Genomic DNA, 16,620 nt, shown 5'->3' on the forward strand with positions numbered 1-16,620 from the left:
CCGACTGAGGTCTAGAAGTGTCTGCTCCAGCCGGAGCAGATGAGGAGGCAGGTGCTCCACCAGGCGACGGCTCCGAACTGGGAGCCTTTGGCTTGGTCGGGAATCCTTCTGGCTTAAGTAAGCCTCTCAGGATGAGCTTGTTCCTATGCTCCTGCAGGACTCTCGGGCTGAAGGCATGACAGACCGAGCAGGAGTCCTGCAGGTGTAGGGAGCCCAAGCAATAAATGCAAGAAGTGTGACCATCTGTCAGAGACATCTTCTGACAGCACGAGTCACACTTCTTAAAACCTGAGACTTTGGTATCCTTAGACATGAAGGAAACCAAAGGAAAAAAAAGTCACTAGTGCTTAAACACACACACACACACACACACACACACACACACACACACACACACACACACACACACACACACACACACACTAGTTAAGGTAACAAATTTAAACAATTACACAGCTAACTATATATAAATATATATATATATATATATATATATAAATATATACATACATATATATATATATATATATATATATATATATATATATACACACACACACACATATATATATATATAATATATATATATATATATATATATATATATATATACACACACACACACACACACACACACACACACACACACACACACACACACACACACACACACACACACACACAAGTCTACAACTGTAATAAAGTAAAATAGCTAACACTACCCTATAAACACAAGGAAAGGGAGGGGAGATTAGCCACTGAGAAAAAAAAAGAGGGGGGGGGGAGAAACTCTAACTAAAACGAGTTTCTAAGAGTAAATATTAGGGAGTAAACAGAGAGTAAACTAACCAGGGAAACTAAAGTTAACTTTATATATATATATATATATATATATATATATATATATATATATATATATATATATATATGTGAAAAAAGATTAATACGACCTGGAGCCAAGTAAATCGCAACCTCGTAGCTGAAGCGGCAAACGAGATCTGGGGATCTGACGCCTAGCATTGTGGGATATAGGGAGGGCCTCGAGCCAGTAAATAGCTCTCGGGCTTTAGTAGATTGCCGAGTCGGAGCCGAGGATTGGCTCCGAACCCATCCAGCAAGAATGAAGGCGAGATAGACAACTTACCATGCCATTTTTCAACTGTATTGAACGCCTTTTGGGTTAGAGTCTGTAGATCAGATGGAGAAGTGGCTGAGCATACCAATGAAGAATCGTCTGCATTTTGGATACAGGCAGCTTGTGGAATTACTAAATGTAGGTAATTAATAAAAATAGAAAATAGGAGGGGACCTACTATAGAGTCTTGAGGGACACCAAGGGCAATGGGAAGGTGGGTAGATAAGTGATTGTCCCATAGTACAGTCTGTTGTCTATTGTTTAAGTAGGATTGGAACCATTGTTTCTGTCCTGTAACTCCTGGGCCCATCTCACTTGCTCACTCAAAAAAAAAAAAAATTTTATCTGCTTTTACTGTATTTGTGTTTCTTCCTACTTTATTTTGCTTTTGCGTCATCTTAATAGTACTCAATTGTATTTATTACTGCTTGGTGTAACTCATTCTAAGCCTTTTAGTTTAAGCACTTGGGCTTCAAACCAGTTGTTCTACATTAAGAATGTTTGTGGTCTGCACTGTAGTGGCAGAACAGGTAGCTTACATCCTTCTAAGTTGGGAACTGTTGATTGAGGGCTCAGTGTCTGTTATTCTAAAAGTGTATTAATTCTGGTTTCAGCACTTGGACTTCAGGACAGTTATTTTACATTAAAGAGGGTTCGTGGTCAGCACTCTTGTGGGAGGAGAGGCTGGACTCTGCCCTTTTGAGCTGGGAATTTCTGGTTATAGGCTTATAGTGCCTGCATATTTGAACTGCTTCTTACTGAAATTGGTACACCTTGTTTGCTGTAGCATAGACAAGATCCAGGCCTGCTGAATCTAGCTTTGTTTGTATAACTTGAGCACTAATCCAGGCATTCTTTAAAGTATTCAATTGTATTTATTACTGCTTGGTAGTAACTTGATTAAAGTGTAGCTATCATTCTAAGTCTTTTGGATTAAGCACTTGGGCTTCAGACCAGTTGTTTTACATTAGGAAGGTGTGTGGCCTGCACTGTGGTGGCAGGACAGGTAGCTTACATCCTTCTAAGTTGGGAACTGCTGATTGAGGGCTCAGTGTCTGTTATTCTAAAGGTGTATTAGTTCTGGTTTAAGCACTTGGGCTTCAGGCCAGTTATTTTACATTAAGAAGGTTCGTGGTCTGCACTCTTGTGGGAGGAGAGGCTGGACTCTGCCCTTCTGAGCTGGGAATTTCTGGTTAAAGGCTTACAGTGCCTGCATATTTGAACTGTTTCTTACTGAAATTGGTACACCTTGTTTGCTGTAGCATAGACTAGATCCAGGCCTGCTGAATCTAGCTTTGTTTGTATGCTTGTTGTTTGTTTGCTTGTTATTTTCCTGAAACGCTAATTCCACCTAAAACATGGCTTTTCAGCGCTTCTGTGGATCCCTAGTGATATCTGCATTGCTTACTGTACTTATTTCCTTGTTTCACTTGAAAGAAAGCTACTGTTTGTCGTTTTTGCATTTAAGTTACCTGTAACATATTGCATTTAAGTTACCTGGCACTTGCTCACTAAAGCAATTATATAAGTCAGCACTAAAAATTAAAAGCACTACACCCTCACGAACTCCCCTTGAGTACCTTGTTCCCCATTGGCCCTTTTTTTCAATTATAAAGGAATTCCCAATACTATTCTAGCATGTCCAAAGGTCAGTTGTCAATCTCCTCTCCGGTCCAGCTGGTGAATCTGGGAATCTTGAGGCAATGTTACAACTGCCTCATGTACACAGACAACCCTCTCCTCCTCCCAACAAATTCCAACACATGTGAGAGATGCAACCATATAGCCAAACTGGAGGCTAAGCTCTCTCAACTCAATACTGGCGTAACCAGTCAGGAGGAGAAGGAAACCACACTCACTACAATTCCAGTCTCACATAGACCTACCACGACAGCAAACCAAACACATAAACACACAAAAACATACTCGGAGGCTCTAAATAAAAATCTGCCTAAGCAGCAGAGACTTCCAAAGCAGACACCCAAGCAACCGCTACCCCAAAACAAAACACGTGCAACACATAGCTCATAAAGCCAGTGTGCCGAACAGTCACAGCCCTTAAGGCTAAACAACACATCTGATACACTTGTAATAGGTGACTCTATCATCAGGCACACTGACGTCCCGCTCACCAGGCTGAACAAGGAGAAGGTCACGGTGAGCTGCCTGTCGGGAACTAGGAACCGCCCCATAACACAAGCACTCAGGTCACTCCAAGGCAAGTACAAATATGACTCGGTCATTGTCCTTGCTGGTGTGAATGACCTGAGACGTACCTCCCTGGACTACATGAAACGAGACAGAGGAGCTCTCTGAGCATGTAGCCCAGGCCGGTATGACCCTGACCTTGAGTAGCATCTTACCCTCACCAAGAATGATGCCACAATATGAAGACAAGATGATCAATTTCAACAATTGGCTTAAGTATTGGTGTCCTTCAAGGGGGATCCAATGCCTGTCAGCCTGGGATGACATGCTCGACAAGCCACGATGCTTCGCTAGGGACGGCTTGCACCTGTCACCCCTGGGCTTTTGGATATTGGCAAAGGCTCTTGCTTCCCCCATAGTGCCTTTTTTAGGCAAGGCTCAAAAGACAAACCCACCTCCATAGGTATCACAAGGGATAAGAAACTAAGAGTAATGCTACTCAACGCCAGAAGTCTAAACCTCAAGATGCATGCACTCAAAACTCTCCTTAGCATGGAGAACATCGACATCTGTGTAATAATAGAAACCTGGTTCAAGGCTCCCGAGAGCACCCCAGCACTACCAGGTTATACCTCATACCATGCTTTTCAGCCCCAAAACTTGGACCGAACCACAAAAGGAGGGGGAGTATCAATATTCGTCAAAGATACCCACACCTCCAGGTTGGTGGCACAGCACGAAACATCAGAGACTATCCATGTGCAACTAACATTGGGTAAAACTGTCTTCCAGTTTACAGCCTGCTACAGACCACCCTCCCAAACCCAGGAACCCCACTCGGCCTTCCTGAGAACACTGGAAAATATGAAGGTCTCTCCAAACACCATTACATTGGGTGACTTCAACTACCCAAACATAGACTGGGAGCATCACTCTAGCTCCAACACCCTAGCCCAAAGGTTCCTAGAATTTATAAACTCAAATGCTATGGAACAACTTGTTACCACTCCCACAAGAGGGGAAAACATACTGGACCTGATCATCACCAACATGGGGACTCTATGCTCCAGACCAGAAGTGTATCCCTCACTGGTAAGATCAGGCCATAAACTAATCTCACTGGATATTCACATCCCGACCCCACCCCCTGCCCAGAAAACCACAATGAAAAACTTCTCTAAAGCAAATTTCACACTCTCAAAACCGAGGTGGAATCCTTCAAAGCCCCCGAGCCTGTGGAAAATACGGCCCAGGCCGCAGAATCCTTTATAAACGCATTCTATGAAAACCTTCAGGAATGCATGGATCATGCAATCCCAAATAAAACCAAGACCCAATCCTCCAAAGGCAGACGTCCTGTCTGGTGGACCCCAGCCATAAACAAACTATACAATAGAAGGAGGAAGCTACTACATGATAGAGCAAAATCCCAAAAAGGGAAGGCATCTCTGATCAGTATTAGCAAAAAACTACGGGCACTCATAAAATCGTCTAAGGCCAGCTTCGAGAGAAAAATTGCACAGGACACCAAGGATAATCACAAGGCTTTCTTTAGTTATGTTAGGAACCTGGATGGGAATTCCCAGATATGCTCAGAATTAGTCCAAAATGACAAAAAATACATCGAACCCACAGACATTGCCAACATCCTAGCTGACAGGTTCAGTGCAAACTCCCCCCCCCACCAAAAGGGCAAATATTTATCCCAGCAGAATGCTGCCCCCCTGACATCTCAGATGCTCAGGTAAGAGCTGCCCTCTCCAAAGCAAAAAACACAGCATCAATGGGACCAGACGGTGTCCCAGGCTGTGTCCTACATGAACTCCAAGCTAAACCCAAACATAAAACTACTGTTCAATCTCAGCCGTACTACAGGATATGTACCCAAAGAGTGGGGTACAGCAACAGTGGTCCCTCTCCACAAAGGTGATGCCTCAACGGATCCTGGAAACTATCGCCTCATAAGCCTGACTAGCTTGGTCTGCAAAGCTATGGAAAGGATCATCATGGACCTCATAAATAAATATATTGGGGACCTACAGACACTGGATCCTACCCAGTTTGGCTTTGTTAAGGGCAGATCCTGCCTCTTAAACCTGGTCGATTTCTTTGAAACAGTCACCAAGGCCATTGATGAGGGGAAGGTGGTCCACACAGCCTACCTGGACCTTGCAAAAGCCTTCGATACAATACCCCACTCGGGCATTATAGATAAGCTCACCAGCTTAAATATAGACCCCTATGTCACTAGATGGGTTGCAAACTGGCTCAAGGACAGAACCCACATGGTTAGAATTGCTGGAGCCATGTCGGACTCCAAACCAGTTACAAGTGGCGTCCCGCAAGGCTCAGTCCTGGGACCTCTCTTGTTCGGTATATATTTCTCGGAGGTACAGGCCAACACCGAAGGACTATGGTTGACCACGTTCACAAATGACTGCAAACTGGGCGCCATAATCTACTCTCCAGCCGATACAAGCATCCTCCAAAAGGGCCTCATAGAAACAGACAACTGGTGCCAGAGCCATGGCCTCAAGCTAAACGCCAAAAAGTGTACAGTCATCCCCTTTGGCAAAAACAAAGTGCCCACAAATTACCACATAGGTGGCAATCCATTAAGTACAGAAGAAGTCATTAGGGACCTGGGGACCCAAGTTGATTGCAATCTCTCATTTGACAACCACGTGGCCAAAGTGGTTAGAAAAACATTTTATATAGCCCACCTAATCATGAAGGGATTCACATCTAGATCAGGGGAGGTCATCGTGCCTCTTTACTCATCCCTCATCAGGCCCATAATTGAGTACAATGCCCCTTTTGGGATGTACCTTACCAGACACCTGCAGCAACTGGAAAGACCCCAAAAGTACCTCACCAAGAGGATCAAAGGGCTCAAACAGATGCCATATGCTGCCCGGTTAAAAAACGCCAGCTCTACTCAGTGGCATACCGCCTGCTCAGAGGCGATCTGTGCCTGACGTATAAAGCCATGTCCAACCCAGAATTAATGGACATGCTGCAACTCAGAAAATCCAAATCCCATCAAGCTATGCGCTCGAGAGACTTGAACCTCAGCACTGAAATAAATAGGACATGCTGGAGGGACAGATTCATAACCCAGAGGCTCCCTTCACTCTGGAATAAAATCCCAGTCCAGGTTAGGCAGAGTCCCTCATTGACTCTCTTCAAGAGGAATCTTGATGAGTGGATGGGAGATCGTAGGTTTACCCCGGGTATCACTTCTGTGTCACTGTTAGACAGAGGCACAGTATACTAACCTTGAAAAAGGGCATAGCAAAATTAATTTAAAATGAGTGGCGAAAGCCAAACACACTCTGGCTAGGCTTATAAATGCCCTAGGGCAGATAGCCTAGTATGAACCTATGAACCATTGTATGGCCAGTGAGTCAAGTGAGAGGGTTTTAAGTACAAGTAGCTGATGGTTAACCATATCAAAGGCTTTAGAGAAATCAATAAGCAGGGCTGAGGAAAGAATGTTATTATTACGATTTTTGTTAATGCAATCAGTGAAGGATAAGAAGGCAGAGGTGGTGCTGTGAAATGGCCTAAAACCATATTGACAGTTAGCTAGTAGGTTGTTTTGGGTAAGGTAGTTTAGCAGTTGTTTATGTACACATTTTTCCATAATTTTTGCCAGGGGTGATAGTATAGCTATGGATATGTAGTTTGATAACTCATTGGAGTTACCACCTTTATGTAGGGGGAGAATATGTGAAATTTTCCAGATGGATGGGATGGTTCCTTCAGTTATAGTTCTATTAATCAGGATGGAGATGGTGTAGGCTATGGCTTTTGCAGCTTTTTGTAAATATTCGGCTGGTAGTGGATCAGCTGAGGGGGGTGTTGGTTTGAGTTTCTGAATAAGGGTACAGACAAAGGATGTAGGATCAGGTTGAAAGTGAAATGAGGAGAGTGAGCTGGATATAGCAGTAGTCAGGCTAGAGCTGTCAGGAGATAGTTGGTCAGCAAGAGATTGGATGGTCTCTGTAAAGAAAGTGCTAAAGGTATTGGCAATTTGTTTGGGATTATCATGGTTAGTGCCTGATGATGTTAGTGTAACATGTTTAAACCTTGATCTACAATGACTCCCCCAAATATTTGAAAGAGAGATTACCAACACTGTAGGCAAGGGGGTACAAAAAGGAAGTAAGTTATGCAGCATTGTGGATATACTATAGAATATTGCTATGCTTTTTTACCATTCCGTTGGAATTACTTAATAAGTAAGAGCGTGCTGAGATACTTAACAGCTTTATAGTTGGCAGATGTTTAGTAAAATATCACTATAAAAAAAACAGATAGGTTTTTTAGGTCAGTGAGTGAATAAATATACTAAACAGAATAAGAACTAGGATAGCTTTCTAGGGGCCCATGTGATTTCTTTTGGAGGGGGGACAGAAATGCTGTTGCAGTTTTTGAATAAAAATATTTCTATTTGCAAGGTATCACAGAGTCCAAAACTAGAGTATCTGAATGAGTTTAGTAGTAGCTTATGACTGAGAGTCAAAGGCTTTGGATAAATTGATAAAACACCACCAGCATGGAAGCATTTGCTTCTGCTAGTGAGGATATTATCAACAAGTGTGTGTAGGGTAGTTTGGATGCTTCTGTGTTTTATGAAACTGTGGTGCTATGTGGACAGTATTTTGTATTGGTATAGGAAAGAAGAGAGTTCACTGCAAACAGTTTTTTCATTCAACTTCCAGAGGTGGGGTTGAAGAGAAATAGGATGGGAACTGGCAGTACTGCATAGATTAGTACATCTTGGAATGGGAGCAAGGACTGCTTTTTACAACTATCAGGCAATGTTTGCAACAGTAATGAGATTAATATGGCGCAGACAGGGTGATACAGCAGATCACAATATTGCTTAATATTGCTTAATAAACCAGTGAAGAGACTGTTCTAACCTGAAGAGCAATGACTTGGTAAAGACTGCATCACAATTATGTTCATTATCCTCAACAGCAGCAGCAGGTCCCCTCCTCCCATTTCTCTACATGGGTTTGGAGTGTTGCATCAAATGTTGCCACCTCTCTCGATTCATTGTCCCTCTCTTACTTTCTTCAACATTCATTCACGACTGTCATGTAGCTAATATTATGCACTCCATCCTACTCTCCTCTTCCCCTCTTCCTATTGCTCCCAAAACATCTTCACCTTACCATCTACTGCTTTCCTAAACATGAGACTGAACCACATTTACTGTTCTCCTTGACATTCTTCCAACTTAGTATCTCCTCTGTTGGTAATGATCATTTAACTTTCATATTCACATTATATTGTTAATTTGTATCATGGGTGTTTGAAACCACAACTTTGCTATTGTATTCTAATACATTCATATACAATAAATGTTTCTTTTACAAATATGTATGTATTTGTTATATTAATATCTTGAAATCTTTTTTGTTATGTAACTGATATTTCTGTGGAGCTTTTCTCCTCAGGTCTCCACTGAAAAGGGGCTCTGCAGCCCAGTCGGACCAACCTGGTAAACAAATGTCAAATAACTAAATGCTCTACCACCGGGACTACCTTAGCTTCTGCTCTGAAGTCATATCATCATTTCTTCATTTGTCCCACAGTCTGCATCTTATCATCCATCATAGGCACTTCATATCCATCATCTCAAACTGCCTCAACTGCTCTGCTTTCATTGCCCAGGTATCTATAACTCACCAATTTGTACATCATGCTTTTAAGACTCTGGTATTCTTCTATCACACATTACCCCGGACACTCTCTGCGAGGTGGCTGCAGCACCTCTGACTGTAGTCATTTCTGGAATATCATGACCAGACACAGTCTTTTAAGTTAGTTCTCCACAACAGCATTGAAGAAGCATGTCAGAGCATCTGCCAGCACATTCACTTCCCTTGAGATAGGAACTACTGACAGTGAGAGTGAGAGTGTGAGAGACAGACAGACAGAGAGAGAGACACTGTCTTTTCAGCTCCTCAACTTCCCTGCCTGTTCCACTATTTCTCTAGCTATCTTCTTCCGAGTTCCCCATTTGCTGCCAGGACAGCTGTCTTGTCTGTACTCAGTTTCATCCCATATGCCTTCGGTTTTGCATTCTAGTCCCCTATCATTTACTGAAGTTCCTGTTCAGAGTCTGCTTGTAGTATCACATTGTCTACATACAGCAACTTTGTTGCTATCTCCCCTCCAACCTGTCTGCTAGCATGAACAGCAGTGGACTCAGAGCTGTGCCCTGAGGGACATCCACTCCAAGTGGGAACCCCTCTGAGAGTCATCCCTAATTTTACTAATGTTTCTAGGACCCTGAATCATCTCATGTCTGCCTAAATTAGCTTTTTTATGACTTTGTCCTATGCTTTCTCCCAAATCTAAGAATGCCCAGTTGGACTCCTCATCCCACTTCTGCTCGAAGATCTGTCCTACTGCAAATATTAAGTCGGTTGTGTTGTATCCTGATCTGAATCGCTCATCTCCCATCTTACTTTCTACTACTCTGTGAATTTGTTTCATCACTCACCCTTTCCAGTGCTTTCATGCAATGTGACAGGAGACTGATATTTCTATATTTCCCACATATCTGAGTGTCCCCTTTGTTCTTGTAAACTGCCACAAGAATACTCAATCACCAGTCATATGGGACATATCTTTCTTTCTCTCTTTCTCTCTATACCACAAGGAGTACCTTCAGGAGCTATTTCTTCCATAACTCACAACATCTTGATAGTATCTGGAGTGACTTCATCTAAGCCTGCTGCTTTCCCTGACTTCACTTTCATTAGTGCTGTTCTAAGGAGAGTTATGTTTCATTGACAGTGGATTGTATTAAAATGTGGATTTCTTTTTGACAGTTTTTTTTTTTTTTTTTTTTTTGTAAAAGTCAGGAGTTGCAGTGTATGGTCAAGCAGAACTGGAGAATTCTATTGCAAAGTCATTTGCAATTATGCAGTGAAGGATATGCTGTGATTTAGAATGCCTTGTTAGGTGATTAACTTCATTCTAGAAGTTTCTGCAACTTGAGAACACGGATATCTGCCTGCAACATAAATATAATGCTTTAGTGTATTTGATGGCTTTTTTAGCTTTGACTGTGCAGGAGCTAAACAAATGCCATGGTCAGAACCAGATAATTACTGTTTCCAAGTTTTCCAAGCACAGTCTGACTGAGAAGTTTTTGCAGGTCTGATAACACCCATGTTAGGTGTCTGGCTTTCCATAGTCTGAGAATGAGGAAATAATATTGCTTTTGTTTGCTGACAAGAGTGGTCTTCATCAGTAAAACTAATCTCCTTTCATCTATGTTTCCTGATGAAAATTTTCAATACAGGTGTATAATATCATACCACAGCTGTATTTTGCTGTCTCTAAAAACAGCTATTAAGAATTCTGACACTAAAAAGCTATGACATCATAAACTGCAAGAAAACAGCATATGTGTCCTTACAATATCTGCTGCTCTGTGATTAGGCCTTCCTTGATGGGTCTGTCATGGGGTTTATCCTCCCTACCAATCACAATTTGACAAAAAAAAAACTCAAATTGCATACTGAAGGATACCTGTGCACCCATATACATGCTCGCTGAGATGTACTACATCTTCTACATATGCACATACATCCCCCAATCCCATCAGTTTTTCCCAAGACTACTATAGAGCAACTGTTTGAAAATCAAAAACTTAAGAACTGACACATTAATAGACAAGTACATACTTGTCCAACTCACAGCGAACTCACAAAGCAAAGACTGTGGCAAAAGACAGAAATATCCAAAGGGACAAATGGAGAACATCCCTTACCCATGAAGGAGGGTCTTCTTGTATATGAACTGACAGAGAAGGAGTAAATTTCTCATATCTAATATCAAGGACCCTTTCCTGATGGATTGGTCATTCACTGGGTTGAATTCCAGACAATAACCACCATGGTGGAAGAAGCTAGAGGATTGCACAAACACAAAGCTCAGAAAGCAGGCTGCTTTTTTCCAAATAAGGGCCAACTGTGGTGCAGCAGTAGTAACAATAATGCTTAATGAATATGTGCACTAAAAATAAAGTGGCTACAGCATATACAATGCACTTGAGGGAAGCACTGAAGGTAGTCACTGAAGTGTACTTCAACTATAGTACTAGCCATTGGTTAGCTGTCTGATGACAAAAGACAATGCAGGTGGCAAACCATTTGGACACGTCTGCGTGGCAATCACAAGCCCTTCCATCCAAGGCCCAAAGGACATAAGCAAATATTCAATCTTCCAAAATCTTCCAAAATTTGTGCATCTTTTTCTGGTAACACCCAATCTAACAATGCACATCCAGAAAGAAAAAGGGCCCTCTCTCCCCTGGTTTCAGCCCCTGTGAAAAAGAGTGGCAGATGGACAGATTTGTTCAGAGACAATTCCAAACATATCTTTGTAAGGACAGGTAGGCTCATCCACATGTACACCCTGTCTTTGTGAAACATCAAACATGTCTTTCTACAAGTAAGATCATGAGCTTCAAGACTTTTCATACAAAGGTGGCAACTGTCAAGAAAAACTTCTTCCAACAAATGACCTTCACTGCCACCAAGCAAGTATCCTCAAATGGTAAACTTGTCTACGATGTAGACTAAGTTCCACAGAGTGAAGAAGCTTATTCAAAGGAGACTACAAATGCTATTCCTCTAAGGAATAACTTGACCAGCCAATGCTGGGCCAAAGTCCTGTCCTCCACCAGATCTGTGAATAGCAAACAGAGGAGCAGCAGTAACACACGCTGTGTTGCAAGAAGAGTGAAATTTTAAGCCCCTTACCATTACGGTAGTAATAATACCACCAAAATCTCATAATCGAAGCATCGTGCCACGGGTGTAACAACAGATATTAACAAGGCAGTAGGATTGGCCATGTGATGATGCCTCCTGCTCTGTGAAACCACACACAGTGAAGCTTGCTCGGTGTTGGTGCACAGAAAGGAGAGAAACGAAAGTTACCTGATATTCTGATGAAGTTTTGTATTATACTAAACAAAAGCGCTCAATAAACATATTTTGTGGATCTTCTGTCCTGCTGGGGTTTATTTTTACTGGTTTGCTTTTCATTCGTTTTTGATGTTCAAATAAGCGCAAACATGCAACCTGACTATGGAGTAACTTGGGCCCAAATCATGTAGGTGTCAGAAATAAATATGCCTGTAAATTAACTGACCCACATGATAGATCTGCCTAAAGTGAGAATGCTTTCACTAGAAAGCATTGATCTGTCAAATGGAAGGCTTTCTATCTGCTTCAATAACATCTGAAACTCCAACAAGCAAATTTGGCAGGATCAGGGCATCTGCAATAGCAGCAGACCCATTAGGTGAAGTCTACTGTCACTCCAACTGAATGAAACATTCTTGACATGGACTGGGAGAGTTTCCTGTATTACAGATGACTTAAAAACATGAAAACTCATTTTCACAGGCACCAAGGAATGAAGACAATGAATTACAGAAGCTCTGGAATGCCAACTAATGGACCCTCCTCAGACAGAACCAGATGAAAAATTAGTCTGGGGGGATAGGAGGGGAGTCCTTGGTCTTGAGTACTGGATGACTTACGTAGCTGTTTCCATAGATAAGGCTGGTTAATCACAGGATCTAGCAAATCAATGCAAGGTTAGCAGGCACTGCAACTCCAGGGCAGAACTTCCCAGTGTGTGGGGATTGGGAGAAACTCCCCTTGGTTCTCTCATCTTCTTTTAAGCAGATTACACACTTGGGCTTGTTATTCAAGCAGGTTCAAAACCTGTAGGGACCATGGGCCCCTCTTGGCACTAGATTCATTTTTGGAGGGTCAGGTCTTAACTTATTCTTGTAGAGGTACTTCAGTTTAAGCCTGGCACTGCATAGAGATCCTTGTGCCTGTCCACTCATGAAGACCTTATGAAGCTAACTTTATTTTGGTTACTGAAGAAATCAAAGCTTTGCCATTCTGCATTTGCTTCTTCAATTGACAAGAGTGTATTGCTGTCTAGTGACCACTACCATGCTCTTCCCAGAAACAATAAAAACAAACACATATGTGGATCTTGACTGGTTAGCAGTCTACCATGCATGTCATGGAACATATCATTAAGTTGTGCTGATATCCCTGAACTCAGAATCTCCAAGTTTTCCCACCATTCACAATTCAGTGGAAAAGATGAACCCTACCAAAGAACCATAAAGGAGGGCCGTTGATGTCAAACCCACTTAGTCCAGTACAACACTACATACTATAAATCTATACAAAAAAGAAATGCCATTTTATGATGTACTGTTCCTAAGAGTGATATTTTTTTTGCACTCTTTGTCCCTACTGTCTGTTAATCAACAGCCCTCTCCTCAGGCAGTCATCCTATTCATTCCCTATTACAAGAGTGGGGGTTGTCCAGGAAGGACCATCATTCAGACAGCCATAAGGGGTGGTTCAAATTTCCCCCCGTCCTTAACGCAAGCACTCAGCAAAGTGTAGAGGAGGGGCATATAATGGTATTATAGTGAAAAAAATCTCCTCATTTCTACAAAGGAGATTTCCTCCAGGCATCCCTGCCCGACACCTCAAGGAATGAGAGGGGAGCTTCCTGGTCTTCACGAGAAAGTTCACACCACCAAGTCTGACCTTGAATGCGTACAGCCCCTCCATCTCCTGGAATACACAAGTGAACCCCTCCCCTTCACAGTTCCCTCTCCCTAACAGGCTCTTCCAATAGCCTGGGGAGCTACTTGAACCCCCAATCACCTGGACCACAGTCGACAATCTGTCTACAGTACAAGGCTGACAATTTAAGCAACATAAACAGAACCCAGACAATCTAGCAACCATACCAATAAGCCAGTTTCAATACCTGATCTGCAAATTCCTTCTGACAGCACTGCTGAAGAATTCCCAGACATACAACACATGTTCCGAGATGACGTTTAAAAGAACCTGAATCTGCATTTTCTAGATGGGGCTGCATTTCTCCATTTTGTTGGGTCTCTTCTACTCCCTGTTTTGTTTCTTCTAGTTTAGCTTTCTTACAAGGTGGACCAACATCTTCTGCTGGCTTATCAGATGTAATGTTGACAGTTATACTTGCAAACTGATCGAGTTCTGCCACCAGCTCCTAGAAGAAGATGAAAGAGCGATTAATTTATATACTGTGGGTAGCAACTGATGGCATGACATGACTATCAGTGTACTGAACTATACTTAGCTTTTGGGACAAAATACAACCTACAGTATTAATAATCCATGCCAATGTTCAGAGAAGGTCTGCAAAAGCTGACAAAGAAATCTCAACAGTTCCTTTAGCTCCAGCAGACCTAGATAAAGGAACCATGATTGCAACCTTTATTTAACTTCAGACTTTTAGTCTATTATATCAGGCCTGATCCATTACTGCACAATAATCTCCAAGACTGCACAAATCTGCAGTTCTATACATTCAGAAGATGAAAAGGCATACGATAGTTAATGTTACTGAAGAAAAAGAATATATAGCAAATTCTAATGAAATAAGATTAGCGCTATAACCTAGATGTCACAACAAGTTGTAAATGCTGTTAGCACATCCACAACACAAAGAATCTCTCCCATCCTCCAACAGCACATCATAACATCTCAACAAGTTGCAAAATTGTCATCAAAAATTTAAGTTATGTAGTGACTTTAGATTTCTCTGCTGTCTGTTTATTCACTGGAACTACAAGACTAGTGCCATTGGCGCCCTCTAATGGTAACAACAAACTCCTGACAACTCACATTCTTACATACCCATACCTCCCTGCTCCTACCGCCTTCTCCAGATTAAGACTGACAACATGAAGCAACAAAGTTGTATGCAATTAGACAAACAAGAAGACATCGATACGGTCACTCATAAATGACAATTTGGTAGGGGAAGAAAGGCAGGTTTTTCTAGTGTCCATACAGAGACCAGAGAATTCTAATATTCCAGTTAAGTATATAACTTATGTATTTCTCAGGTCCTGTGCCGAAACTGTAACTGCAGGATAGACTTCCAAACTAACTTACCCAAATAAACCTCTGAAAATGGCCGTTCCAAAGGATGTTCTTATTCTAGAAACTGAAATGAACCTGTAATGTTTAGCAAAGGTATATAGGGAAGACTAAGTAGCTACTGCAGTAATTTCTTCAAGTGGGTGGTTGTGAAGGAAAAATTGAACTTTGAGTGAGCGTAGGTGGGACAGAAAGCTGTCTGCCCACTAAAAAGTAAAAAAAAAAAAAAAAAAAAAAAAAAAAAATAATCTGAAATCCATTTTGCTTTTGACCAAGGATAAAGAGATGCACCGTCTGGGTGAAAAATAATGTGGGGTATTCAGAAGAAGGGGCCTGAAGCTCAGAAACTATTCTAGCAGATGTAACAGCTACCAAAAATGTTATTTTCCAGGATAACTTAAGGTTGGCTGAACCAGTCAGGTCTAAGGGAGATCTAGTTAGACACTCAAGTGCTAATTAATGGAGGCCTTACAAGAAAGATGAGCGGCTAATGAATGATTTGGAAAACCCCTGTGAAAGTATGAAACCGCTGCCAAAAGAACATTAATTGAGGAGTAACTAGCTCCTCTCTTACCCATCTCTGTTGGAAATGCTAGAACCTCCTACAAAGATGCTGAAATAGGTGAAATATGCCAGTCTGATGCCCATTTCAAAAATTTCTTCCATTTACCTTTATATACCCTTCTGATTAGGGTTTTCCTAGAAGCTGTAATCAGTTCAATGACATCAACAGGGAACTGAGAGCTCCTGGCCATTACTGGAATTAGAGAAACCAAGAGGTTAGATGAAAGGACTGAATATCTGGGTGCAGCTGTCCAGATGGATGAGCTATGAAGGGTGGAACTCTGTGTTAAAACAATGGGTTTCTTCTTCAAAGTGAGGTCACAACAAGGAGAACCAAGCCTGCCAGGGCCATAAGAGCATTCTGAGAATGAACTGATCCTTGCAAACCTTGGTTTTCTGCAACTTTCTCGGTAACAGGGGAAAGGGGGGATAGGTGTAGAGGAGACCCAAGGAGACAATCATGGGAGAATGCTTCCTTGGGTGATGGTTCTTCCTGGGCAACTATGCTGAAAAAGGTGGCAGGGATGGCCACTTGGTGTTGAATGCCAAAGCAAAAAGGTTGCAACAAGAGTTTCCTCACTTCTTGAATATGCTGGACATTATTTTGCTATTCAAGGACCACTCGTGATAAGATCTGCCTACTCAGTTTGCCTACAATCATGTTGGCAGATGCCAGGTGTGTGCACTGAAATCAGAAAGTATCGTGAGTTCAGGGCCTATTACCATGGTTGCACTGCCTTCCTGCACAAAGGATAAGATCAGGTC

General features: G+C 42.0%; 1 protein-coding gene across 2 annotated transcripts in view; it reads right to left on the reverse strand.

Moving 5' to 3' along the window:
* The window catches only part of PUS10 (pseudouridine synthase 10), a 1,838,120-nt gene that overhangs the window by 1,676,435 nt on the left and 145,065 nt on the right, over positions 1–16,620 (reverse strand). Inside the window, exon 3 of one of the 2 annotated variants that reach the window (XM_044055017.1) lies at positions 14,135–14,395. The exons of the other annotated variant lie outside the window; for it this stretch is intronic. Within the exon in view, the coding sequence (XP_043910952.1) occupies positions 14,135–14,395 (261 nt within the window). The remainder of the gene's footprint in view (positions 1–14,134; positions 14,396–16,620) is intronic. 2 annotated transcript variants of the gene reach the window in all.

Source organism: Protopterus annectens, chromosome 1.part2 (genome assembly GCF_019279795.1).
Source record: "Protopterus annectens isolate FY-2018-M chromosome 1.part2, PAN1.0, whole genome shotgun sequence".
NCBI classification, from domain to species: Eukaryota; Metazoa; Chordata; order Ceratodontiformes; family Protopteridae; genus Protopterus; species Protopterus annectens.